At 55.3% G+C, this 25,530-nt stretch overlaps 2 protein-coding genes and 1 long non-coding RNA gene across 7 annotated transcripts in view; 2 read left to right on the top strand and 1 right to left on the bottom strand.

Annotated features, from left to right (window-relative positions):
- WDR48 (WD repeat domain 48) overlaps positions 1-11,538 on the top strand; it is a 38,049-nt gene extending 26,511 nt beyond the window's left edge. Inside the window, exons 12-20 of one of the 2 annotated variants that reach the window (XM_066351996.1) lie at positions 201-308; positions 632-728; positions 1,177-1,272; positions 3,438-3,543; positions 4,431-4,518; positions 5,820-5,855; positions 7,467-7,543; positions 8,902-9,094; positions 9,584-11,538. In XM_066351996.1, coding sequence (XP_066208093.1) covers positions 201-308; positions 632-728; positions 1,177-1,272; positions 3,438-3,543; positions 4,431-4,518; positions 5,820-5,855; positions 7,467-7,543; positions 8,902-9,094; positions 9,584-9,679 — 897 coding nt within the window. In that variant the 3' untranslated portion in view covers positions 9,680-11,538. The remainder of the gene's footprint in view (positions 1-200; positions 309-631; positions 729-1,176; positions 1,273-3,437; positions 3,544-4,430; positions 4,519-5,819; positions 5,856-7,466; positions 7,544-8,901; positions 9,095-9,583) is intronic. The other variant, XM_066351997.1, reaches the window with a different exon arrangement.
- The window catches only part of LOC136382571 (uncharacterized), a 420,231-nt gene extending 407,178 nt beyond the window's left edge, over positions 1-13,053 (top strand). Inside the window, exon 2 of the long non-coding RNA XR_010747258.1 lies at positions 12,923-13,053. This is a non-coding gene — a long non-coding RNA (uncharacterized lncRNA). The remainder of the gene's footprint in view (positions 1-12,922) is intronic.
- A 149-nt stretch (positions 13,054-13,202) lies between these two features.
- Positions 13,203-25,466, bottom strand: GORASP1 (golgi reassembly stacking protein 1). Of its 4 annotated transcripts, none has more exons than XM_066351998.1 (9): positions 25,299-25,466; positions 19,993-20,073; positions 19,202-19,405; positions 17,525-17,611; positions 17,253-17,383; positions 16,745-17,012; positions 15,832-15,982; positions 15,207-15,353; positions 13,203-13,753 (listed from the first exon to the last, which is right to left on the bottom strand). In XM_066351998.1, the coding sequence occupies exons 1-9, from the start codon at positions 25,359-25,361 to the stop codon at positions 13,479-13,481; spliced, it is 1,407 nt and encodes a 468-aa protein (XP_066208095.1). In that variant the 5' UTR covers positions 25,362-25,466; the 3' UTR covers positions 13,203-13,478. The 4 variants fall into 4 exon arrangements, with proteins under 4 accessions (XP_066208095.1, XP_066208096.1, XP_066208099.1 ...); XM_066351999.1 differs by lacking the exon at positions 25,299-25,466 and adding an exon at positions 24,985-25,116; XM_066352002.1 differs by lacking the exons at positions 19,202-19,405; positions 19,993-20,073; positions 25,299-25,466 and adding an exon at positions 19,056-19,152.
- Positions 25,467-25,530: the final 64 nt, after the last annotated feature.

Genomic DNA, 25,530 nt, shown 5'->3' with positions numbered 1-25,530 from the left:
GGGAGGGGAGGGCTGCGTCCCGGGCGTGGTGAAGTGTTTGGCAGCGTGCCTCACCTCTGTCTCCCAGACGGGTGCCAGTAGCCACCTTCCCCTCACCCACTCAGCTGGAACGACCCAGTGTGGAAATGGGTAAAATTTGAATAGCTAAGTCAGAGTCCACTTAATGTTGATAATTATCATGCTTTCTTTTTGATATATAGGCATGTAAAGTGGAAGATCTTGGCAAAGTGGACTTTGAAGATGAAATTAAGAAAAGATTTAAGATGGTATATGTGCCAAATTGGTTCTCAGTAGACTTAAAAACAGGGGTGAGTCAGCAATTGACATTTGTGTAATTTGAGATACTTGAAATTTTCTAATACAGCTCAGAATTAAGTATTATTAGTTACAGGTTCCTGTGTTTTTAAGTGTGAAAGGGGAAAAATTACGTTAATTTTTGCAAAATGCGGTTTAAATGCCATTTGGTGCCCCAGTAAATTAAGTTGTAGTTGCATTGAACCGCATGAGACACACTTTTGTTCTGAATTCGTGGCTTAGCACTTTAAATAGTAGAAATAAAGACAGAGTTAGATACTTATTTGGAGAATGTATACAACTGAAATGCCACTAATAATTTTTTATTTTTTGACAGATGTTGACAATTACTTTGGATGAGAGTGACTGTTTTGCTGCTTGGGTTTCTGCAAAAGATGCTGGCTTCAGCAGCCCTGACGGGTCCGACCCAAAACGTGAGTCCGTGGGTCTGTGCTGCTGTACTGTGTGCTCGCCTTTGTAAGAGTCTGGGATGTTTCGTTGATGATATCTTTGGCCGGTGTTCTCCAGAATGTAACACGAACTGGATAAAAATACGGTTTCAGTGGTGTTATTTGGAAATAGCCTTTTAAATAATGGAGCTCCTGTTGGGTTTGCTCATTTTTAAAGACTGGCTATATCTGAACAACCAAAGAGAGTATGTTTGCTCCATACTGCCACCATTTTAAACATCCTAACATAAAATTTTAATGGATTTGGCAAAATCTCTGAAGTCTTGCTTGTAAACGTCATTGGCATTGGGTTAAGAATTTAACATTGGGATATGTGGAAACATTAGAGGGAATATTTCTTTCCTTCTGTTTTTAGGTGAAAACTAGTAATTCTCTTTTCCATTTTTTTTCTCTCTCGTGAACTCCTTGGCAGTGAACTTAGGAGGGCTTCTACTCCAGGCACTGCTGGAGTACTGGCCTAGGACACATGTGAATCCCATGGACGAAGAAGAGAATGAAGTCAACCACGGTTGGTGCTTTATATCAGAACATGTGATTACAGATCACTCAGAATTCAGAGCGGCTTCCACTGGTGGTTATGCTAAGAAATATTTTAAGCATTTGCTAAATTATGTCATAATATTAGAGGTGTGCCCAATTTATTGCCTCCTCTTCCTCATCTCAAAGTAAGAATATCCATCCAGTCTTAACTGAAATTCCAAGGAACTTCTTCCTCTCAGTGACACTGCTCAAGCTAGAATAAACCCTGTACACTCACATGACCTTTGTCCTTAAAAGTGGGCGGCTTAGCCTGCTTGTTTCAGAGGTAGTTCTCAGTGTCCCGGACCTGCTGCGTTTCCCTGCAGAGCTGGCTAGCTGATGAGCTGCATCCGAAAGCCGGGCTTGGCCTTGTGTTGTACTTCCTGTGGGCCTGAAATCTTGCTACTACCTAGTCTGATGAGCACCTGATCTTGGCTCTCAATGTTTTTAAAAAATCAAATTTCAACATAGAAGCGTCAGGAAAAGTGAACAGTGTGTCTGTAGAATTAATGTTGCCGAGGACATTGCAAAGCTGTGTGTGCCGCAGGCAGAGGCAGCAGCTCCCTCTGGGCTGCGGAGGAGGCCGTGTCTGGATGTATGAGTTTGGCTCAGTTTGATTCAAGAAAGGTGGGAGGAAGACCTTAAGGTTCAACAGCGGGTGTGTAACCTACAGCTGGTTGAAATTCCTTGTGTCCTACCTATTGAGGGCTTACTCTGCTGAAGGTTCTCTGAATTCTCTGAAGACTCTGCTGCCGAGTGCCCACTGCCAGTGGTCAGCAGTGATGGGCACCTCCTGTCAGATGCTGTTCTGCCTCACCAACTCATCCGTAATGATTTTTGAAGTTTAAATCTCTTTTGCAAGGATAACATGCTTCCCTGAAAGCCAATCTCCTCTTGTCCCTGTCAGAGGGCACTGATCCCATCCCTGGTGGCTTTTCTTTTATGCCACCGCCCCATCAGAATGGTACAGTGAACTGTGACCCAGAGAACCTCAATAGAAAAGTCTCTCCCCAGAGGGTTGAGAAGCTATTGATAGATTCTGGTATGGGCTCTGCCATTTATCAGCTGTGTAGCTATGGGCATATCACTTCCTGTTCTTGGTTTGTCCTGCTCCATCTATGACATGACAGTTAGACAGGATGCCCTCAGAGGCCCAAGTATATGATAAAGATTAAGTAATCAAGAAACAGTGGTATAGTCAGCACCTCTTGGCTCCAGGCTTTGGTTGGGGGAGTAAGGAAGAAGTCACAGGAAACCCCAAGACGTTCTTAAAGTCACCCTGCCACAGTAAAGGCAGGGCGCCCAGCCAGAGCTCAGGACACTCCACAGTCTGTGGTTATCTCCTGCTGCACCTGCTCTGTGCTCGTGGATGCTCAGAAGCTGCTCAGGTTATACTTGTTGGGTAGCGCGAGTACTGAGGTCTGCAGTGAGCTGTAGGTGAAGGTAATGATGACAAGTGGGCATGGACCCTGTCCTGCAGGCACTGACGTCCTGGTGGGGCAGAGAGCGCTTACACAGAGCACTGCGGGAGCAGACAGAAGCACTGGGTGCCGAGAGAGAGGCTCTGAGGGCGCTGGGGTTGCAGAGGGCGAGAGTGCTCGGAGTCATAGGGAATGTTTCTGAGCAAGCTGGCGCTGGGGCGGGGTCTGCTGCTCTTGGGTCAAAAGCTTACAAGAAAGCAGAGAAATGAAATCTGCGGAGAACAATAAAAACAGGATTATGGTCTCTTCAAGGATTTTATTTTTCACTGATACCTCTGCCAATTAGCTATGGCTGTCATTAAACATTTTTTTTTTTCTGAGCTTGGTGTTCTACTAAAAAAAAATTGAGATCACCATTTATAAACAGGCTGTCCTAGACTGCTCTGTGGCTCAAGTAAATGGCTGTTTTTGTTTCAAATCTCAAACATTAATCCTTCTGTATTAACACCACCTACAGTGCAGTCACTTCTCAGGAGGTGTATCACCGGCTGCCATATTTCTTATTTTTAGAAATTTGGTTTGGGGTTTTTTGGCCTTTATTTCTGAGTCTGGTTGACTTACAGGACTTTGGACTATAAAAATCTTCGTGTTTGGAGCCTGTGTAAACACAGTGTTTAGCCTCCGTGTCCATAGCACTAACTCAGCCTCTGACCCCGTCTGTGTCTTCTCCTAGTAAATGGGGAGCAGGAGAACCGCGTGCAGAAGGGAAATGGGTATTTTCAAGTGCCCCCCCACACTCCTGTCATCTTTGGTGAAGCTGGAGGCCGCACACTGTTCAGGTAAGGGGGGCTGGAGGCCTCAGAAAGCTAAGAAGTATTGATTCAAACAGATGTTGTACGTTGTTTGTTATTAACATCTAGAGGGGTCAGGTCGCATAGCTTTTTCATCCCCTGAGATAGTAAAGTGGCTGATGCTATTAGACCCCATTCCGTCTCCGAGCTGAGCCTCTGCTGTTAGAACGAGGTCGATCCCCTCCTTGAGGCATCTTCTCAGTGGTTTCTGCAGGAAACTTGCGCTTCCTCTCACGTAGCCCGCAGACCACACCACCAGGAGTCCCTGTCCAAGGACAGCATCAGAGTAGGTAGCTTCCCTCCAGCGGGGTCAGGGAGGAGGACTGAGCCACTCCTGGGAAGTTCAGGGCCCAACAGCAGCCTGACCTGAGTGGCTGTTCCGTGAGGCCCTGCAGGAGAGAGCTAGACCGGCCTCGCCTCCGTGGGACCCGCATGGCCCTGGCGGAGTCAGGGAGAAGTTCACGAGGCTTCTCTGGGCCGCGTGGAAAAATGCTGTTCTTTTCCTTGAGCGCAGGGCCCTCTTGCTTGATGGGGGTTTCCTGAGAGTGTGGTTACCAGAGATACCCTGGCCGCTGTTACATGCTGTAGCCTGTGCCCTGCTCTGGAGGTGCTTTACCTACAGCCAGGTTTCCTGTCACCACGCAGGGACTGAGGGAGGCAGCCCCAGGGAAGGCCTGGCCTCGGGCCTGGTCTGAGCTGTAGGGCTCGTCTCTCTCCCAGCCGAGCGAGTCGTTCAGCTGGCTGCACACTATTCTCAGCTGAGTGGGGTTACCCTGAATGAACTCTGTAAGGGCCCTGTCCCTTCGCCTAATGTTTGTCACACTGACTGTCACCTGTGCTTGCTGTGTCACTCACTGCCCGGTGGATGTGTTTAGGCTGCTCTGCCGGGACTCGGGAGGCGAGACGGAGTCCATGCTCCTCAATGAGACGGTGCCACAATGGGTAATTGACATCACTGTGGATGTAAGTGTCCTCCGCTCCCACTTCGCCCTGGTGTTCTCTCCGCATCATGAAGCAAACTCAGAACTGCTTTAAACTGTGTGACCTTAAGCTTTGATAACAACTAGACTGCCCAAGAAAACACAAAGTACCAAAAAGTTAGTACAGTTCAAAGATTCCCCCGAATCCTGTGTTCCATCTTAATCCATTGTCTGCCTCCCGAGGCTCCATTAAACCAAGGTCAGTTGGAAAAAAAAAAAAAAGAAAAGTTCAGTGGGTGCAGCCTTCTCGCTGCAGCCGCTGAGCTGTGGGACAGTGCCAGCGACAAAGCCAGAGGCCCCACAGGCCAGCTGTGTGCCCTGGGCAACCACTCGGGCAGTGTCCGCTGTGACCGCCACACAGCCCTGTGCTGGCCCAGGCTGGTGCCGTGTCTGCAGTGACTCTCGTGTCTCCCGCGTCAGTGACAACCGGGTGGCCTCCAGTGAGGGCTCCCGCTGTTCTGCCCGCTGGTGCAGGGGCTGTCCTGGTGCCCGTGACACCCTTTCAGCACCCGAACTCCCCTGCTCCCCATTTGCTTCAGAGTTGTCTATTTTTGTGTCTTTTTAATTGGGGAGTGGGGAGGGAGTGGTGGTAGCTCCTGTTGTTGTTCTTATTCCAAAGCACCTTCTACCTGGAGGTCCCCTTGTCTCCCGGGGCCCTTCCGTGTACCCCCAGACCCTCCACACTCTCCCTTTATGTGAATAAATTTATTAAGGGAAAAAAATTTTTTAAACTATACTGCCAGGTAGAATGCTCTTCTGCATCCCTGCGGTTCCAGAGCTCCAGAAGTAGTATCGATATTTATGTTTGTATCTTTGTTGGTTTTTAATGATAATAATATTAGAGAAAATAAATCACTCAAGTGAAACTCCCATCCCTTTCTCAGTGCTCCTTCTCTTCCATTCACTCCCAGTCCCTCTCCCCAGAGGTACAACTGTTAACAGTTTAGTGCATAGACTTTAGTACTTTTTTCTATGCTTACTGATAAGCGTATTATCTGTATATATGCATATAGTTTAGTTTTGCACAGGATCTCCTATATTATACATACTGTTCTGCAACTTGGGTGTTGTGTTTTTTTCACCTAAAATATATCTTGAACATTTTTTCATGTCTCTACATATGGATCATTTCTTTTAAATGACTATATAATGCTCCATTGTATAAAATGTTCCATAATTTAACCAGTACCCTATTAATGGGCATTTAAGTTGTTTCCAATGTTTTCTATTACAAACAATGCTTCAGTGAACATCCTTGTACATATATGTTTGTGTGCTTTTTAGGATAAATTCCTAGAAGTGGAATTGCTGGATCAAAGGGTATGCACATTTTACATTTTGATAGATACTGCCAAACTGCCTTCCACCAAGGCTGTCCCAGGTTACTCTCACCAACGGTCCCAATGCTGAGTTCCTGTGTCCCCACACCCTTTTCAACTCTGGATATGTTTCGTCTTTGCTAAAAGATGGACAGATACTATTTCATTGTTTTAATATGGTTTGGGGTTTTTTCATTTGTAGTGAGGTTAAGCACCTTTTCATACTGGCCGTTTTCTGTTTCTGTAAATTGCCTGTGTGTATTCCTTACTCATTTCTCTGGTGGGTTGTCGTCCTTATTAATTTGTAAGAGTTCTTCATACTGAATACTAACTCTTTGACTATAATCTGTGCCTCTCAATTGAATTTTTATTTTGTTCATGATATTTTTGTCAGGCAGAGTTCTAATTTTATATGATCAGATTGAATTTTTATGGCTCTGAGTTTCATGTCTTGCTTAGGCATTTCCCACTCCAGAGTAGCAAAAATGTTCTCCTGTATTCTCTAGTATGTTTATACTTGTTTATGTCTAGATTTTTAATCTATTAGAATTTATTCTGTTTGAAGTAGGATGCTAACTTTCTACGAATAGATACCCAGTGTGCTAGTACAATTTTTAAATAACCCATCCTTTTTCTACTAATTTGAAATGCTATCTTTATCATATACTAAATTTCTATGTATACGTGGGTCTGTTTCTAGACTCTCCTCTGTGCTGTTGACCTATTTTGTATATTCCTAAAGCCATGTGAAAAGAGATTTAATCTATAGAACCTTCAGAAATTTGTTTTCTGTCCCTGATATTCTGCCTCCAAGAACTTAAAGCCAGTGTGACACCTGATGGATATTCTGTGGTCTTCTCTTAAGTCTGAGCTCCCCATAAACCACTACTTCCTTTGAGTGTGAAACTCACCTGGGATGTGTTGATGACTTTAGACCTGTGGCTTATTCCTGAGAAGAGACATCCATATAGGACATGGCATGGAGGCCCGGAGGGGATTAATACCCAGGGGAAGGATGACCGGTTCATTTTATCCTTCATCTAAGTGTGTGGTCTGTTTCATGTGGACATCTAGGTGGTTGGCTGAAGTTTCCCCTCTCGTGTAAAACCTCAGACCTCACTCTGATGTCAGAGGGAAGGCAAGGGGGAGGACTTGACTGGCCTTCCAGTCGAATGATGGGCCTCACCAGAGAGTACATGGTTTTGCTCAAAGGTGAATGTGGTGGGTTTCTCTCAAGACACTGACATTTTTGTTTGGGCCTTCATCCCTAATAGTTTAATGTAAAATTGAGATTTTGGTTTGTATGGCTTAAAGAATTAAAATAAAATCTGTTTCCCTTTAATACCTTGAATTGTTCTTTGAAAAGAGCCATGTTTGCAAACTGATATTGCCACTGACATTACATACTGTCTTTTATTACAAAACTAAAAATTATACTTTTGGATACATTTTGTCTAAGGCTGACTTAGATAATTTGATAGCTTACTATAAATTTCTTAGAAAGTGATATAATTGTAAAACAACTTTTAACTTATAAATCATGTTTTCCTATTGACATCATTTTATCAGCTAATAGAAACTATTATGCCATTTTTTCCTTTTAATATTTCAGAAAAATATGCCCAAATTCAACAAAATTCCTTTCTACCTCCAACCTCATGCATCTTCGGGAGCAAAAACCTTAAAAAAGTAAGTAAACATAGTATGATGTGATACTTTGATCTAAATAATTCCCAGAGAGAATTTTTTTTACTCCTTATTATTGCTTTTATAGCAAAGGAGGCAAATACTAGATCTAAGACTAGTTTCATATAAAAAATTTAAACAATTTAACCATTTACTAAATGTCTACTGTGGTAGGCTATAAATCTTCAAAAATAAAGCATGGATTTATCTCTTGCCATAATTTATGGTATAGGATATAACGGGTGTCTAATAACTGCTTTTATGGAGACTTAAGAAATCACGAGCGTAGGGAAAAGATACGAAGCTTTGATTGGAACTTTCCAGAACGGCTTCTCGAAGGACATGGAATTTGACCTGGACATGTAAGTGGATAGAACCTGACAAGAGAGAGATTCCAGGTGCAGGGAAGGTTTGATCCAGGACGTGGAAGGCAAGCGTCCACAAGACACTGGAAACCCGCGAGGCCCTGCGTAGCTGCAGCCTGGCTGTGGGGTGAACACATAACTAGGAGGGAAGTCAGAGGATGAATGAAGAGGTTCACTGATGTATGTCCTAACAAAATCAAGACTGGAAACCCTTTTGTTGGGGAGAATTTCCAAACATACAAAAAAAGAAGAGAGTGAACCTCCATTATCCCATCCAACAGCTGCAGTAATTCTCAACACATGGCTAGGCACTTTGCTCATCTGTGCGTCTGCTACCCTCCCACCCAGCTGCCTGCGCACACAGGAACAAGTCTCGATGTCACTTCAGCTGGATTGAATGACCCTAAACTCAAGGTGGCTTTCAGAGCTGAGCCTGAGCCCACTTGGTCTGACCATGAACTGACATCAGAGATACTGAAGTCGGTTTGGGGGTGAGGAAGTTGATGAACCCGTTTGGACATGTTGAGTGTGAGGCTCCTGTGGCTTGGCCAGCTGGAGCTGCCCAGTCAGCTGTTGGGTTTATGGGTCTGGAGTTCAGGCAGGAGGCTGAGACTCCGGCCGTGGCCGTGGGGGACAGGCCCCAGGAGGCGTGCACGGAGCGCGCGTGGGAGCCTGCTAGCCCCGGACCGCCTTCCCCTCCAGGGCGTCGCGTCCCCAGCACTCTGGGAAGGTCTGTCCAGCTGCAAAGCCCAGAACGCTGTTCTTCATGGATGTGTAAGGTAGTACTGCCTCACCTAGTTGTGTATAATCGTGTCTTAAGACACTAGAAAATCTGTTGGGAGCTCTAAAAACGGATTAAGGCAATGACTAAAAACTGTATTGGTTTACATGTCTGTGGTACGTTTTCATCTTTACCAAATGTTTACACCAAAGAATAAGGAAGAGATAATACGCAGTGATTTTCTGGTGTCACAGCCGGCCCTTGGCTTTTTACAGAGATAGACTCTCTGCTAGTGACATGCTCCAGGTCCGGAAAGTGATGGAGCACGTTTATGAGAAAATCATCAACTTGGACAGTGAGTCTCAAACCACCAGCTCTTCTAACAATGACAAGCCAGGAGAACAGGAAAAAGAGGAGGATATTGCTGTGTTGGCAGAGGAGAAAATTGAACTTCTGTGCCAGGACCAGGTAAGTGGACTGTAGACCATGGGCCCCCGTTTTCTGGGGCTGGTGCTCAGTCAGTCACACGATGGGGTGTGATTATAACGGGTTCCCTAGTCTGCTTTTAAAGAGACTCAAAGTAACGGGGGGGGGGGGGGGGGGGGGCTCCCACCTACTGTGAGGCGCCTAACAAAGAGGACGCAGGACCGTCCTGATTCGCAGAGCAAATTCTGTTGTTAGTTTGGGATTGGAGTGGAGGGGGGTGGAGCTGTTTCAAACCAAGATGCACTGGAGGCCTTTCTCAGAGGAATGGCTGAGGACAGTGCTGCTGGCCTCGCCACATGGCTGCACATCCCCCTGTGCCCAGGCTTGTGCCCGTGCATGGCAGCCATGGCAGCAAGAGCAGCCACCCTCAGGCCTGGGGCAGGAGTGGACAAGCTGCACCCCGATGAGTCCGAGTTAACAGGAAAGGTCTTAGATACTGGAGGCTTTGACATTTTATTTTTTGCTATTCAGGTTTTGGATCCAAATATGGACCTTCGCACAGTGAAACACTTTATCTGGAAGAGCGGTGGCGACCTCACCCTCCATTACCGACAGAAGTCCACGTGAAGGGTGGCCAGCGCACGTGGCGTTCATTTACTGACCTTCCTTTGTGGCCCCTAGAGTAGTCCTAGGAAGCCCACTGAGCCCCAGCGGGAACAAGACTTCTAACGGCCAGTTTGGTATGGACCGAGATTCTCTTTCAGTTGAAGTGACTAATCAAAATGTAATATAGAAACCAGTCTTCTTGTGTAGATTAAGAGGTCCCGGGGAGGCAGAGCACAGGGCGGAAGAGACCCCAGCGAACTTCTCGTGAGATGCAGAGAACCAACAGGCCACGCCGACCTGGCTCCCTGCTGTTTCCAAGGACGTCGTCCTGTCGTCCTTGTCTGTTAGCACGTTAGACATCGCTGGGGCCACACCTGCCAGTTCCAACTGATACGCTCTGTAGCTTTTCTGAGTACATTCCACTCACTAGTACCTATGAAGGCTTTTTCCAGTTGTCATTAAAAAATTGTTTTCACCATTTAAAACAGTTCTTTCTAATAGGAACGTGCTGTTGCAGTCTGAGAGCCAGCCCATTTCCTAATAAATCATTGTCGGGCTGGTTTTTGATACGGCGCCTCGGATGCGTTCTCGGAGGAGGCTCTGTGGACCTTCCAGGGCCGGGTCACAGCACTTGGACTCTTGTGCCCAGTACCGCACCACCCAGCACCCGGACGGCTCCGCAGCCGCGGGAGGGGTGGCTGTCCCGTTGACCTTCCAAGGCCGGGTCACAGCACTTGGACTCGTGTGCCCAGTAGTTCCGCACCACCCAGCACCCGGACGGCTCCGCAGCCGCGGGAGGGTGGCTGTCCCTCCTTCCTCCGAGCTGTTTTATTTACCGGCAAGGTCCGGTGGCACCATGGGTTCTTGCTCAGGGTGAGCAGTGTGACGCCATCAAAACTGAAGACCATGGTGAAATTTTAACTTCATTTAAATGCTACCTAAAACTTACGGTATCAGTAAAAGGATATCATGGTGAGTTCATTTGATAATTTATAGCCTGGAAATATACGTTTGTTTTTCCAGTTTTATATGCAGGTTTTTGTTGTTATACCTATATCCAGATTTCTGTTCACTGTTCTAACAGTCTAAAGCTTTCATAGTCATTTGGATCTTGTACAGAATATAACTTATTAGGGATAAACACTTCAACTTTTGGCAGAAAAAATACACTTTGGATTCTCCCTGAGGTCATTTGTATTCACACTAGAACAATGGCCCTCCCCATCAGACTACATGTGACAAGCCTCCTGTATAAAGCCAGAAGCACAAGTGCCTTCAGAGGGCAGTTGATCCCAGGCCAGTCCCCTCCCCAGCAGCGGGACGGGGAGGGAGGGGGAGGTCTTGTCTCATCTCCACAGGAGCAGCTGAAGGCACTGATTGATGGGCCTGGGTCCCCACCTTCCTGGTGGAGTCTGATTCGCACAACCTTAGAGATGGTTCCCTCACTGCTGGGCAGCCTCCTCCGGAAAGTGGCCAGTCATTGCCTTGGGCTCTTTGAAGGACTGAGCAGACCTGTCCTGTCCCCACTGAGTCCTCCCCTCCCTTCCAGAGAGCAGCCGGCTTTTTTAAACAATCCTTTCTATCTGTTGGATACAGCGATGCACTTTTAGTGCCCTTTTTTAGCCATAGGTGTGAATTAATGTCAAAAAAATAACCGCGCCTCATTTGTGAGCCCTCAGTGGTGTTTGCATGAGGGGCCACCTCGCCCCATGTGCCGAGCTAGGGCCACGCTCCCTCCTGCCACGGAGCTGACCCCAGCATGGCTGTACTTTTCCTTTTCTTCCAGTCCAGCAAGTTTCCAGAAAATTTGACAGTCTGCAATGCCAAAAGGTTAAAAATCTGTATTTCAGTTGTACAAAATAAAGGCTTTAGTTAAAGTATTCGGAGTGCAGTATGTTTATTTTTTCACTTGTCATTTTCCTTCGTAGCAGATTATAAAGGAATTAAGAAATCTGTGGTTTCATGTCTACCCTGGAATTAGCATTGACATCCATTTTCTCCTTTGGGGGGTGTAAGGTGAGGAGAACCGGAACCCTTGGGTGAGCTGCCTGGGCCAGGCTGCCAAGAAGGGACGCTGCTCGGGGCGCAGGCTGCTGGTGGCTCTGCGCCGTTCCCGGACTTCTGCAGGTGGACACTGGGCCAGACGGGCCAGGAACCCGGCACCAGCACCACCTTTGGACACAAGGCCTCTGTTTTGCAGGCCTAGCAGCTCTGGTGGGCTTGACAGAGCTGGTTTTAAATGCAGTCAGTGTTGGGAACACAGTGTTTGCCAATTTGGAACCTCCCTCCATATACTTGGTCTGTGTACCTTATGCTGTGGGCCTAACAGCTCTGAATTTCCTTTTAAGTGCAGACATTATAAATCAAGTGGCAAAGGGGGGACTTCATGTGACAGAGGCTAGAAGACAAGGCCAGAGGCAGCTTTCATGGTAATCACGGAGTGTGGGAAGGTAAGGGACTTAAGCCAAGGCATGAGAGGACATCCTGTGACAAAGGGCCATCCCTGGGTGGTGCCCTCCTCTTCCTGCAGGGCAGAGCAGAGGGCTCATCCCAGCTTCAGCCTCCCAAGGCACCTGGTGGTGCACACACACACAGACAATACTATGGGGAAGGACAGAAGAGCCTGACCCACTCTTGTCCAGGCCTCTCATTTCCCCTTGTGGTGGGAGATGTGTGTAAAGAGAACCAGTCTGCTTAGGAAGTGAATTTAAATTTGTAACTATCACCCCTGGGGCCGGCTGGATGCCTTGTGCATTTAGAAGAGACTTGTGTAAGTTTGGGAGCTGACAGGATTCATCCCTGGGGATACCAGGTCTATGAGGTGCAGGTCCAGGGGAAGAAGAGGCACCATGGTCCAAATACAAGTGCGTCTCAGCCGAAAGGCCTAGCCCGACAGCTCCCAGGCCAGGCAGGCAGGTTCACCGCCTCCCCTGCCGTGACATGAGCCAGCTGTGCACTGCAGCACGGGGACGAGGGCACATGACAGAAGAGACGGTAACGGGGGCTCGGAGTTCCCCAGGACTTGGGTGCCGTCCAGGACAGAGCGCTGGCTGGGCCGTGCAGGAGGAAGCTAGGCAGGCTCTAAGCAGGGGTCCCCAAACTTTTTACACAGGGGGCCAGTTCACTGTCCCTCAGACCATTGGAGGGCCGCCACATACGGTGCTCCTCTCACTGACCACCAATGAAAGAGGTGCCCCTTCTGGAAGTGTGGCGGGGGGCCGGATAAATGGCCTCAGGGGGCCGCATGTGGCCTGCGGGCCATAGTTTGGGGATGCCTGCTACAGCATCAGGCAAACTCCACACCAACCCTTTCCTCCTGACACCCTCGTCTCACCTGGTCCTGTCTGGACGCTGCTGCCTCCTGGGAAGTCACAGTGACCAAACAGGAGCTTGGGGTACATGGCCAAAAGATGTTCGTCCCCAGGCCCGTGCCTCCTTCTCCTTCCCACGGAGGTTCCATGTCCCACAGGAGCAGCAGGAAGCCACTCTCCTATCCCAGCTCCTGCAAACTGACTTAACCTGGGGTGCTGCTCCCAGCTCCCCACCTCCCCAAAAGGACTTGAGATTTCTCAAGTGTCCCAACAATTCCCCAAAGCCAGGAGCATCGTGCGGAATCAATACCGGAGGTCATTTGTTGGAGACCAGTAGGGTCTGAGTGGACACAAAAGTCCCCACCAGCAGCAGTCCCTGCACGTCACTCGAAGCCTCAGCCTAGGAAGCTGGACATTCTGGGTTGCAATCAGGCAAGGGGCTGGGCCCTGCAGTGTGGCCTGAGCCACCTCCCCACATCTGGGCCTCCTGAAATGCCATCAGGGCCTTGTCACAGGGCAGGGTGTTGCTCAGGGGTAGAGCGCGGGGCCGGGCTGGCGGCCGCCTCCACCTCCACCTCCGCCCCGACATCTGGGCCTGTGGGGCTGGCCAGCGCCTCCTCGGCCTGGGCCTCAAGCAGCTCAGCAGACAGCCCATCCTCGGGCGAGGCTGCAGAGGTGAGGCTGTCGGGAAGGGTCAGCTGAGGCAGGTGGTCCTGCTGGGCCTGTGCGCTGGGGCTGTCCGGGAAGGAGACCTCAAACTCTGACCCGGACCACGTGGCCTCACCTGGAACGCACAGGAGCATGCTGAACAGACCTGCAGGGCCCGGGCTCAGGTGGCTGGGGCAGGTACGACACGGGCCCCCATTCCCCGGGCCCCCACACCCCGCAGGGCCCGGGCTCAGGGTGGCCGGGCAGTCACACCGGTGAACCCCTGTCCCGCAGAGCCCGGGCTCAGGGTGGCCGGGGCAGTCACACCGGTGAACCCCTGTCCCGCAGAGCCCGGGCTCAGGGTGGCTGGGGCAGTCACACCGGTGAACCCCTGTCCCGCAGAGCCCAGGCTCAGGGTGACTGGTGAACCCCTGTCCCGCAGAGCCTGGGCTCAGGGTGGCCGGGCAGTCACACCGGTGAACCCCTGTCCCGCAGAGCCCAGGCTCAGGGTGACTGGTGAACCCCTGTCCCGCAGAGCCCGGGCTCAGGGTGACTGGTGAACCCCTGTCCCGCAGAGCCTGGGCTCAGGGTGGCCGGGCAGTCACACCGGTGAACCCCTGTCCCGCAGAGCCCAGGCTCAGGGTGACTGGTGAACCCCTGTCCCGCAGAGCCCGGGCTCAGGGTGGCTGGGGCAGGTACGACACGGGCCCCCATTCCCCGGGCCCCCACACCCCACAGGGCCCGGGCTCAGGGTGGCCGGGCAGTCACACCGGTGAACCCCTGTCCCGCAGGGCCCGGGCTCAGGGTGGCCGGGCAGTCACACCGGTGAACCCCTGTCCCGCAGAGCCCGGGCTCAGGGTGGCCGGGCAGTCACACCGGTGAACCCCTGTCCTGCAGAGCCCGGGCTCAGGGTGGCCGGGCAGTCACACCGGTGAACCCCTGTCCCGCAGAGCCCAGGCTCAGGGTGGCCGGGCTGTCACACCGGTGAACCCCTGTCCTGCAGAGCCCAGGCTCAGGGTGGCCGGGGCAGTCACACTGCAGGCCCCCACACCCTGCAGAGCCCGGGCTCAGGGTGGCCGGGGCAGTCACACCGGTGAACCCCTGTCCCGCAGAGCCCAGGCTCAGGGTGGCCGGGCTGTCACACCGGTGAACCCCTGTCCCGCAGAGCCCGGGCTCAGGGTGGCCGGGGCAGTCACACTGCAGGCCCCCACACCCCGCAGGGCCCGGGCTCAGGGTGGCCGGGGCAGTCACACCGGTGAACCCCTGTCCCGCAGAGCCCAGGCTCAGGGTGGCCGGGCAGTCACACCGGTGAACCCCTGTCCCGCAGAGCCCGGGCTCAGGGTGGCCGGGCAGTCACACCGGTGAACCCCTGTCCCGCAGAGCCCGGGCTCAGGGTGGCCGGGCAGTCACACCGGTGAACCCCTGTCCCGCAGAGCCCGGGCTCAGGGTGGCCGGGCAGTCACACCGCAGGCCCCCACCCCGCCCCAGGCAGCGATGGGGAGGAGAGAGCGCACGTGCAAGTGCCTGTGGTGGGCACACTCCCGGAGGCCAGCCCAGACCCAGCGGAGAACTCGGGGCGGGCCACTCACCGCCGCGCTCGTGAGAGCCACTGCTGGAGCCAACGTCCTCTAGCCCGGGGGCCGACACAGAGGTGGCGGTCAGCTCTGTGAGGGAGGGCAGGCCAGGCCAGGCGCCGGCGTTGCTGTCCAGGGAGATGCCCGACACGTCCAGGAAGCCTAGGGGGAGGGGCACACAGCCCGGACTGCTGAAGGCCAGTCCCCTGGGCTCGCTGGGCCCTGTTCCTGGGGCACATGGCTCAGCCCAACACTCATCTTAGCCCGCGGTGACGCCCCCACCCAACCCCAAAGAGGTTCCCTGCTGCCTGTTTCTAAGGAAAGAACGAGGCCCAGCACTGGGCACCCGGCGAGGGCCCTGACCCTGCTCTCCCCCATCTGCTGTGACCCTGAACAGGCCACCGCCCCCTTCTGGACTGCAGTCTCCCAGCCTACACACTGGGCCAGGCCACCTGCCACCACCTTGGCATGTAGTAGGGGCTGGTAGGTCTGCGGAAGGTTTTGGTACTTCCTTGGACTTGTCGCCCAAGTCCAACCCTGTGCCAGGGGCCCATGTCAGTGCCAAGGGTGTGGCCCCTCGCCTCCGCTCTGGGGCCTGCCCACTACCTGGGTACCCTCCGCTCTGGGGCCTGCCCACTACCTGGGTCCATGACGCGCTGCACTGGAGGCGGAGGCTGCAGAGGCGTCTCCACGGAACGTGGAAGCCCCCTGAGGTCTGGCACAGCACGGCCGAGACTCCCAGGCTCGGGAGGCAGTCCCTCTACGGAGGAGCCGGGAGCCTGCAGCAGGGCCTGGGGAGCCGGGGAGGAAGGGGCCGGGGGAGGGCAGTCGGACAGTGCTGTCCAGCCGAAGCCCCAGCCACCGCATGCCCCAGAAGCGCCGCTCCCCCCGAAGGAGCCAACGGCCTTGGTGATCTCCCTTCTCTACAGGTGAGGTGAAGCCAGAGGGGCCTGGCCAGCCTCCCCGCAGCGCTGGCCCGGAGCGGGAGCACTCCTGCCACCCTGCTGGGGAGCCCGGGGGCCCGTCTGGCTGGGCCCCCTCAGCGACCCACCAGAAGAGAGGGCCTGCCTTGGATTACAGCATGCCTGGCCAGCAGTCCTCGTGTGCCCCCCAGACAGGCCCCAGGCCCCAGCCCAGTGCCAGAGGCACTCAGGTGACTGCTCAACAGCCATGAAGGCAAGGCCACCCCTCCCCTGCAGATGTGGCCAGGTGACCAGCCCCACGGGGGCTCTGGACACCCCGCCTGGTCCCACTTCACCGCAAACTGGCTAGGGCACTGGGCAAGGCCCTGCCTGCCTCTGAGCCTCGCTCCCACTCACAGAACGTAAGTGACACCTGGTGCTTTGCCGCTACCCTCACATCCCGACCTCCTGGACTCACTGTCCCAGAATGCACCATCTATCCCACCGGGTCCCAGAAGCAGGGGGACTCCTGAGGGCCCCACAGACAGGCCCGTGGGGAGGGGGGCCCCACACTCTTCTCCCTCCCCCGCAGACCTCACTCCCCACGTGAGGACCCCGCGGCCCCATGGTTGGCAGGTGCTCCCCACGTACCTCCATGTAGTCACCCTGCCTGGAACCCATCTCTGGGCCGGAAGGGGCGGCAGAGTCCGGGGGGGTGGGTCCAGGTGGCAGGGCACCAGGGGGTGGGGTACCAGGTGGTGGGGTACCGGGTAGAGGGGCATCAGGTGGTGGGGTACCGGGTAGAGGGGCATCAGGCGACGGGGTGCCAGGCGGAGGAGCACCAGGCGGCTTCTTGTGGTAGCTGGCGGGCTGGATTGGGATCCGATGCAGATACCCGTAGCCGATACCACACCCCAGACTGCCAAAGTCGGAAACATTCAATCCAGGCGGTGCCCCACAGCCCGTCCTCCCTCTGCCACCCCCACCCCCCAGGGGCAGTGAAGGGACTGAAAGGGTACCTCCTGGACCAATGGGCAGCCTACGGCTCCCGGGGGACAAGGCCCAGCCGTCCACCCCCACCACGGGACGCTGGGCTCCGTGCCCACTGGCCTGGCCCGCCCTGCAGCCCCCCACCCCCACCCCGGGCCCCAGGAAGTACCTGCCCTCTCCGCCCCAAGCTGCGTTGGGAGTTACAGACACCTCCCGGCAGGAGTCGGTCTCAGAGTTATAAACCATCAGCTTCAAGGGCTTCCCCTCGTGGGACTCGATGAGACTGAAGAAGTCCTCAGACTGTGACGGACACAAGTCGCCTGAGTCCTGTTCCCAGCACGGGACTGGGAAGCCTCACAAACTGAGGCGCTTCTCGTGGACAATGCCGGTCCCGCCCACCCCAGCCGGGGCCTGAGGAGGGCCAGGCCTTGGGCTCCTCACCTCCTGGAGGAGCTGGTCTGAGCCAATCACATAGTCTGTGTAGGGGCGCAGGCCAGCAAGGGAGGCGGGCGAGGAGGGCTCCACATCCTGGGGAGAGAATTGAGAACTCTTGGCCTTGCTACTGGAGTGGGGAGGGGCTGGGGAGCTGCCCCTCCAGATCATTCACAGGACATTTGTCTTCTGTCTCCAGGCCAAGGTCTCAAGCCCAGACTCTGCAACCTTACCTCCTAACTCCCCTACCTCCCGCAGGTCCACAGCCTGCCCAGCAGAGGGCAGCACTGTGGCATGGCTCAGAGCACTGAGCTCTGGAATCTGAGCTGGGTTCAACTCCTGGGACTCCACCAATGGCTGGCGGGGTGACTATGGACACAGCTTCAGATTCCCAACTTAAATGTAGAATATATAGAGCTTACTCATAGGGTTGCTGAGATTTTAAAACTAATATATGTAAACGATGAAAACCACACTTGGGCCCACCCACAGCAAGTGCCCACTGATTACTGTAAATGCTGCAGGCGTGCGGGTGAAGACCCCCGATGACACAGAACTGAGGACATAGATGACAGTCTTCCTTAGAGGGGCCCTTGGGAAACACGACGACTCCCAACCCCCTGGAGAAACACCATGAGATTTGCATTATGGGCCCGGGGCACTGATGACAAGCCAAGGCAGGCCGAAAAGACTGAGACTGCTCCCCCAAGAAGTCAGTGAGCAAACAGCAGGCTAGAAAACCAGCCAGTTTCCAGCTCAGGGCACCCTCCCGTCCTCAAGATGTAGGACCAAGCATTCGGTCAACTTGGGCACCAGCAGGGGACACACATGTCACATGCGTATGTGTATCTGTGACAGACACTAACAGCAACCTCTGTGACAGCTCAGTCACTGAGATTCACTAGGGCTCAGACCTCAGGCACCAGCCCAGTGCCAAGAGCAGCTCTGAGGGACCTGCCAGGAAAAACCCCCACAGACAGACTAAGGCGGCGGTGGCGGCATTCTGGCCGTACAACCGTCTTCCAGCGGATGGTAGCCCCCCCCCCCCCTTTCAGAATGAGAAACCAGAGCACAGCAGGTAAAAAGGCGCCCACGGCCACGTGGCTGGCCAGGAGCAAGGCACGCTGTGCGAGTGGAGAGCTGCCCTGTCTGGGTCACTGGAACGAGTGAGGCCAGACCCTGCCCTCAGGGAGTCCTCTAACAGAACCCCGGCTATGGGTCCTATCCCGGCTGCCCCGACGCCCCACCCCGTGCCCCCAGCCACCCCCACACCCGCCCCACGGTTCTGGCTCACCACCTTCCTGCACATGCCCTGCCCACACAGTGCCCGGCCTGTGGCCCGCTGCCCAGCTCCTCGTCCCACCCACGCCCACGCCCCGCCCGCCCCCACTCACCAGCACGTGCCACACATGCTCGCTGGCCCTGAGGAAGCTGCAGAAGCGCACGCTGGCGCACAGCAGGCCCGGGCCGCCCCACATGCTGCTGGGCACCACCTCCACCTCGTCCCACCCACGCCCACGCCCCGCCCGCCCCCACTCACCAGCACGTGCCACACCTGCTCGCTGGCCCTGTGGAAGCTGCAGAAGCGCACGCTGGCGCACAGCAGGCCCGGGCCGCCCCACATGCTGCTGGGCACCACCTCCACCTCGTCCCACCCACGCCCACGCCCCGCCCGCCCCCACTCACCAGCACGTGCCACACCTGCTCGCTGGCCCTGTGGAAGCTGCAGAAGCGCACGCTGGCGCCCAGCAGGCCCGGGCCGCCCCACATGCTGCTGGGCACCACCTCCACCTCGCGCACCCTCATGGTCTTCATGTTGAACACCTCCAGCTTCACGGGCTTCTCCACGTTGGCCTTCAGCAGGTCCCTCAGCGTGTCGGTCTCCTTGTTCTATGGGGGCAGAGGGCTGACTCCAAGGACCCCCCCACCCAACCTGGCCACTCAGACAAGTCTGGGTCTGAGACGGGGCCAGGGCCTTGGTGGCCAGCTGCACCAGCAGGGCCTGGTGTGGGATGGGCCGGGGCAGTGGCTGGGCCCAGGTCCACAGGCCAGGCCGGGGCGTGCAGCCACAGTGACCTCTACTACCCACAAGCTTCCCTAAACCTGCCTCCCTCGGTGCCGCCCCCCCCCAAAAAAAAACACAACAAAGCCAGCAAACTGCCTGCTGGACCCAGGGCGCTGCAGTGTGGCCCACTCTGAGCTGCCCCTTGGCATCTCTCATGCCCCAAGAAGCAGGTCCCTTGGGCCCTGTGGCCATCTCCAAGAGTCCATTAGCCTCCAGGCCACCCCAGAGAGCTCAGGAACTAAGCACTGGGCAGGGCCGGCCTCCAGAAGAAACAGGGGGCAGGGCCTGGGCTGGGCCTCCTTTGGGCAGAGCTGCGGCATTCACAGACACACACACACACACACACACACACACACACACACATGCACATGCACACGCACTGACACAGCAGAGGCAGGGGGTGGGAGCTCACCAGCCGCGAATGCCCGATGGTGATGATGAAGTCAAAGTAGGGCTCCAGGCCCGCCTGCTGGGCTGGGGAGTTCTCCTGCACCTGTCCCATGGGAAGCCAGTCACCACGCCAGCCCTGTGGCACCCAAGCAGCCCCCAGCCCGCATGTCAGCCCAGCACCAGTCCCTGTGTCCCGACAAGGAAACGGCGCACTGGCACGAACCACTCCGGGCAAGCCACACACTGGCATCGTCAAGGCACCACGTTCCCCATGTTTAAGACGCACCCGTTTTGAAAAATTTGGGGTCTAAAAACTGAGTGCGGCTTATACAGTGGTTGTGGCATTTCAAATGCCATCGATGGATCTGCAGAAGAGGCAATAATAACATATGACTCGTCATCAGACACAGACGAGGACAAGCTAATGGATGGGAGTTCTGACAGTGATGAGGAGTTGTATGAATTTTATGATGAATAAAACTTGAGTTCAATAACTTTATGTAATATACATACATTTTTTTCAAATTTCGGGTCCCCGGCCTGACCTGTGGTGGCGCAGTGGATAAAGAGTCGACCTGGAAATGCTGAGGTTGCCGGTTCGAAACCCTGGGCTTGCCTGGTCAAGGCACATATGGGAGTTGATGTTTCCAGCTCCTCCCCCCTTCTCTCTCTTTGTCTCTCTCTCCTCTCTCTCCCTCTCTGTCTCTCTCTCTCCCTCTCTCTCTCCTCTCTAAAAATGAATAAATTTAAAAAAAATTTTAAAAAAAAGAAAAAAAAAAGAAACAAATTTCGGGCCCCAAACTTAGGGTGCATCTTATACATGGGAGCGTCTTATACGTGGGGACATACGGTAAGCTCCATCCCTGCTACCTTCCTGGGCACAGTTTTCCTCTTTAGGAAAGATGGCTGCTTCCCTGATCGGTACACACAGGTCTTGCTCCCAGAGCTGCCTCGTAGGAGAGCCCAGGGCAGTCCTGGCGGCTCCCAGCGGGCCACGTGGAACAGGGTGGAGCGAGCCTCTGGAGAAAGCCAAGAGGGTCTCCCAGAAAGGTTTAGACGTGGACAGAAAGGGAGGGCCCAGCACACAGGGGAAACGGGCCGGCCCCAGGAGAGACAGAACCAGGGCAGGGGGGAGGCAGCCTGTGGCCAGATCCCAGAGGACCCCAGACTCTGTGGGACAGGTCCAAGGCCAACCCAGCCGGTGATGGGAGCTGCTGAGTGCAGACCCCTGGGGCAGGAAGGAGCCTAAGCCAGGGAGCACGGGGAGGAGCACCAACTCCTCCTCTCACCATCCACCCTCCACTCCCCGCAGGACACCTTAGCCAGGGGGCGAGGAGCACCAACTCCTCCCCTCACCATCCACCCTCCACTCCCCGCAGGACACCTTAGCCAGGGGGCGAGGAGCACCAACTCCTCCCCTCACCATCCACCCTCCACTCCCCGCAGGACACCTTAGCCAGGGGGCGAGGAGCACCAACTCCTCCCCTCACCATCCACTCCCCGCAGGACACCTTAGCCAGGGGGCGAGGAGCACCAACTCCTCCCCTCACCATCCACCCTCCACTCCCCGCAGGACACCTTAGCCAGGGGGCGAGGAGCACCAACTCCTCCCCTCACCATCCACCCTCCACTCCCCCGCAGGACACCTTAGCCAGGGGGCGAGGAGCACCAACTCCTCCCCTCACCATCCATCCTCCACTCCCCGCAGGACACCTTAGCCAGGGGGCGAGGAGCACCAACTCCTCCCCTCACCATCCACCCTCCACTCCCCGCAGGACACCTTAGCCAGGGGGCGAGGAGCACCAACTCCTCCTCTCACCATCCACCCTCCACTCCCCGCAGGACACCTTAGCCAGGGGGCGAGGAGCACCAACTCCTCCCCTCACCATCCACCCTCCACTCCCCGCAGGACACCTTAGCCAGGGGGCGAGGAGCACCAACTCCTCCCCTCACCATCCACCCTCCACTCCCCGAAGGACACCTTAGCCAGGGGGCGAGGAGCACCAACTCCTCCCCTCACCATCCACCCTCCACTCCCCCGCAGGACACCTTAGCCAGGGGCCACTCCCTGCCTTGCCCTGAACTCCCCAGCAGTCTCCAAAGCACAATACCCAGGGCGTGCAGCTATGGTAGAAATCTCTCTCAAAGGCCCCATTTACAGAGCCTTACTCAAACAATGTGGCCTTTATCCCCAGGTCCCAACCCTGCAGGTGGGCCCCACTCCCAGAGGCCTTTGGCTGTGAACACTTGATGCCCTGCTGGTCTGGCATCAGCCAGACCCAGCCCTGAGGGCACAGGGCTCCTGTGGCCTCTGGTTCTGGACACTTCTGCCAGGGAAGGCCCTGTGGCCTCTGCCACCCCCCAGTCCCTCCAGTCCCGGAGCCACCACGCTAGAGCCCAGCTGTCTGTCACCACTGAGCTTTCCGATCGAAGCCCGTCTGCCCCTGCCATTAGGCGGCATCACCAAATTCAGCCTTCGCTTGCCACCTCCAGAAGCTGCCACGACTGCCACTGAGAGTGCCACTCGAGGCCTAGTAAGCCTGGCTCAGGGCACCTGCTAGAGGCCCTGCTCCCCACCCCTTTAGGGGAAAGCTGGGACTAGGTGGCTTTTGAAAACCAAAGGACAATTAACCTGAGATAGGTTGGGGAGAAGCTCTCTTCCCTGCTCGGAGGCCTCTTGGGACCCTAGCCACTCCACCTCCCTGGTAAGACCCCGCTCTTGAGGCCATGCCACCCGGCACCTGCCCACAACCACTAGCCTCCATCTTTAATGAGGTCCAGGGGCTCAGGCCCCTTGTCTCCAGGCCCATCCCTCTTCCAGCCCACCCACTGCCTCTGCCTACCCTCTCCTGTGGCCGGGTCCTCTGTCCGCTGTGCCCCTGCCCTTGCCCTGGGCCTTGTCATCACCCACTAGGGCTCTGCAGTGGAAACACTCTGTGCTGCTGCCCACCCTACCCCTCACCCCCCATCTCCCACAACAAGCATGGCCCTCTGTCTGGCTCCTCCTGGGGACTCCCATCACACCCAACCCCAAAGCCCCACAACTCATAACCCCTCCCCCACATTCCCCATCAGAAAACCTCTTGTGATTAGCAATGTGACAGCAGCTTACACTCCCCTCCCGGAGGGTTGGCTGGGTGCCAGGGGTCAGCACCACCTGCTCTGTCCCTCATTTTACCCTTTTACTCACCCCAACTTACAGAGGAGAAAAAGGACTCAGTTAGTCAGGAATCTGACCCAAAAAAACCCCACCCCAGAGCCTGCTGCTAACCACGGCCCCGTACCAGTTGGTTCCGGGTGAATCCTCCCTCCCCTATCATGTGTTGGCACCCAGTAGAAATGCCAACATTTACAGAAGGCAGCACACCATTCTTCAGTTTTAAAAAATGTAAACAAGTAATGCCACTCCTCCACTTAAAACTGCCCGGTGACTTCACATCGCAGAATAGAGTCTGAAATCTTCAGGACAACAAGCAGGGTGCCCCACAGTCTGGTCCCCATCTGTACCAGCCGCCTCGTCACACGGACCACGCCATCCCAGCACACAACCCCCCCCCAGCTTCCCCACCTGCGGGCCTCCCTCTGCCCAGAACGCTCTTCCCCTAAACACCGGCACTGTCCACTCCTGTTTTCCCAGCTGTCGGCCCTTCTATCTGAACCAGCACCCCACATCACTCTGTATCCTCCGACCCTGCTTTGTGTTTCTTTTCCTCCTGGCAATGATGGCCACCTATCACATGTTTCTCTTCCGGTCTGTCTCCCCTCGCTCCCTGCAGGCATCCGAAGGTAAGCTGCACAGAACGGGCGATGTCTGCTGTTTGCTGCTTCGCCTGTTCCCTGCCACAAAGTATGTAGCTCAGAACTACCTGTTTTCGTGAATGAAATCCTCCAATCCCTGGATCTCTTCTCTGTCCCTCTCCAACGTGACCTTCCAGTCTTCACTCCCACCTTGGCCCCCACCCCTCCCTTTGGCCAATATCCTCAATTCCTTTGCCTTCCATCAAACCGTCGGAAGACTCCTGCTGGGTGCATCCCACTGTCCACCTTTCCCGAGCACGGTGCCTCACCACGACGTCCACTAGAGAAGGCCCACCACCCAGCACAAGTCCTGTCATCTCTGGGTTCTGAAGCCAACACAGCATTCATTTTAGAAAACCTTTTCTCATGGCTCAGTGGATCAAGCCTCTTCCCAGCACACCTGGGTAGTGGATTCCATCCCAGTCAGGGAACACAGAACACTCAATCAATGACTGCACACCTAAATGGAACAAGGAGTTGATCGATCTCTCTCTCTCTCTGTTTCTCTCTCTTCCCTCTCCCCCACCAATCTAAAAATTAAAAAGCAAAAAACACCGAAAACCCTTTCTTTAGCTCCCCGCCCCCCACCCATCCAACAGAGCCCGCCATCACAACAGACTACGCAACTTTGCACTCGTCTCTGCAGCCATCCACGCTGCACGAGGGAAAGGGGGCTCCTTCCTTATTCTGGTTCTCAGATCCTCCTGGTCCCCTCACCTCCGTTACAACTCCTTCTCCACAATACAAATCTCGACCCCAAATCTCCATCGGGCAGCGGGCCCCTGGCCTCACCTTCAGACTCGAGAAACCCCACTCCATCTCCATTTTCCCCGGGACTGCTCACCCACACCTCCTCGTAGGGACACGACGGCGGCATTCCCCGCGCGGCCTCATCGCGCCCCTCCGCGATCTTTCACACGGAGACCCTCCCCCCGCTGCAAGCGCTCTCCGAGCCTCCTGCGGGGTTCTCCCGCTCCCACTTTTCCCGGCCGGCTGGCACTGGCCCTCGAGCCCCAGAAGCCTTTCCGACCCCACGACGGGCGGGGTGTGCGCCCGAAGGCCACCAGCAGCTGGCGTCCACTTGGTTTCCTCGACCCCCCGGGGCAATGAGCGGGGCCTCGGGGTTGCTGGATGCCTCCTCAGGCCCAGCACGGAGTGCGGCACACAGCTGGCGACCATAATGTGACCTAAGTGCCCAAATGTGTCCCGACTGGACCTAGTGCAATCTTCCCCCGGGAAACGTGCTATTCCCGGCGGCCCGACACCACCAGGAAACGCTCCCGCTTCCTGCACAGCTGGCACCGGGACGGGTGCCGGGCGGACCACGGCCCCAGACGCGCGGGGGGCCGGGAGAGCCGCGATGTCGCCTCTCGCCGGCAACTCCCACCGAGGAGGCGGCATCACCCTCCACCCCGACCGCGGCGCTAGGGCGGGGACCCCGCCTCTGCCGCCCTCGGCGAGTGATCAGGCGTCCCGGCGCGTGGGTGCGGGCGCCAGGCCACGGTCGCTGGCCCCGCGGAGGCGACTCACCCCGTGCAGGTGGAAGCCCTCGGAGGTTTCCGCGGGCTGCTCGGTGCTGGAGCCCAGGCCCATGGCAGCGGCCCGGCTCCGGTGCCGGTGTGCCGAACCACAGCGCGGAACCGGCACCACCAGCGCCAACTCGCCCTCTCGGCGCTCAATTACCAGCGCCTGGTCACGTGGGTGCTTCGCCGCTCCCACCCCCGAGTCTGACGCGCTTAGCAACCGGCCGGCAGCTCCGTCG

Source organism: Saccopteryx leptura, chromosome 10 (genome assembly GCF_036850995.1).
Source record: "Saccopteryx leptura isolate mSacLep1 chromosome 10, mSacLep1_pri_phased_curated, whole genome shotgun sequence".
NCBI lineage: Eukaryota > Metazoa > Chordata > Mammalia > Chiroptera > Emballonuridae > Saccopteryx > Saccopteryx leptura.
The sequence above is the reverse complement of the archived record's forward strand: the minus strand, read 5'-3'. Positions and strand labels throughout refer to the sequence as shown.

Bases quoted from the DNA above. Each gene is read 5' to 3' on its own strand.
- GORASP1 (XM_066351998.1), bottom strand. From the start codon at position 25,361: ATGGGCCTGGGCTCCAGCACCGAGCAGCCCGCGGAAACCTCCGAGGGC. The intron at 19,406-19,992 runs GTGAGCTCCCAC...CTGCCCCCATAG, and splicing joins CCATCGGGCATTCGCGGCTG to AACAAGGAGACCGACACGCT. The intron at 17,384-17,524 runs GTGAGGAGCCCA...TGTCCGTCACAG, and splicing joins CAGACCAGCTCCTCCAGGAG to TCTGAGGACTTCTTCAGTCT.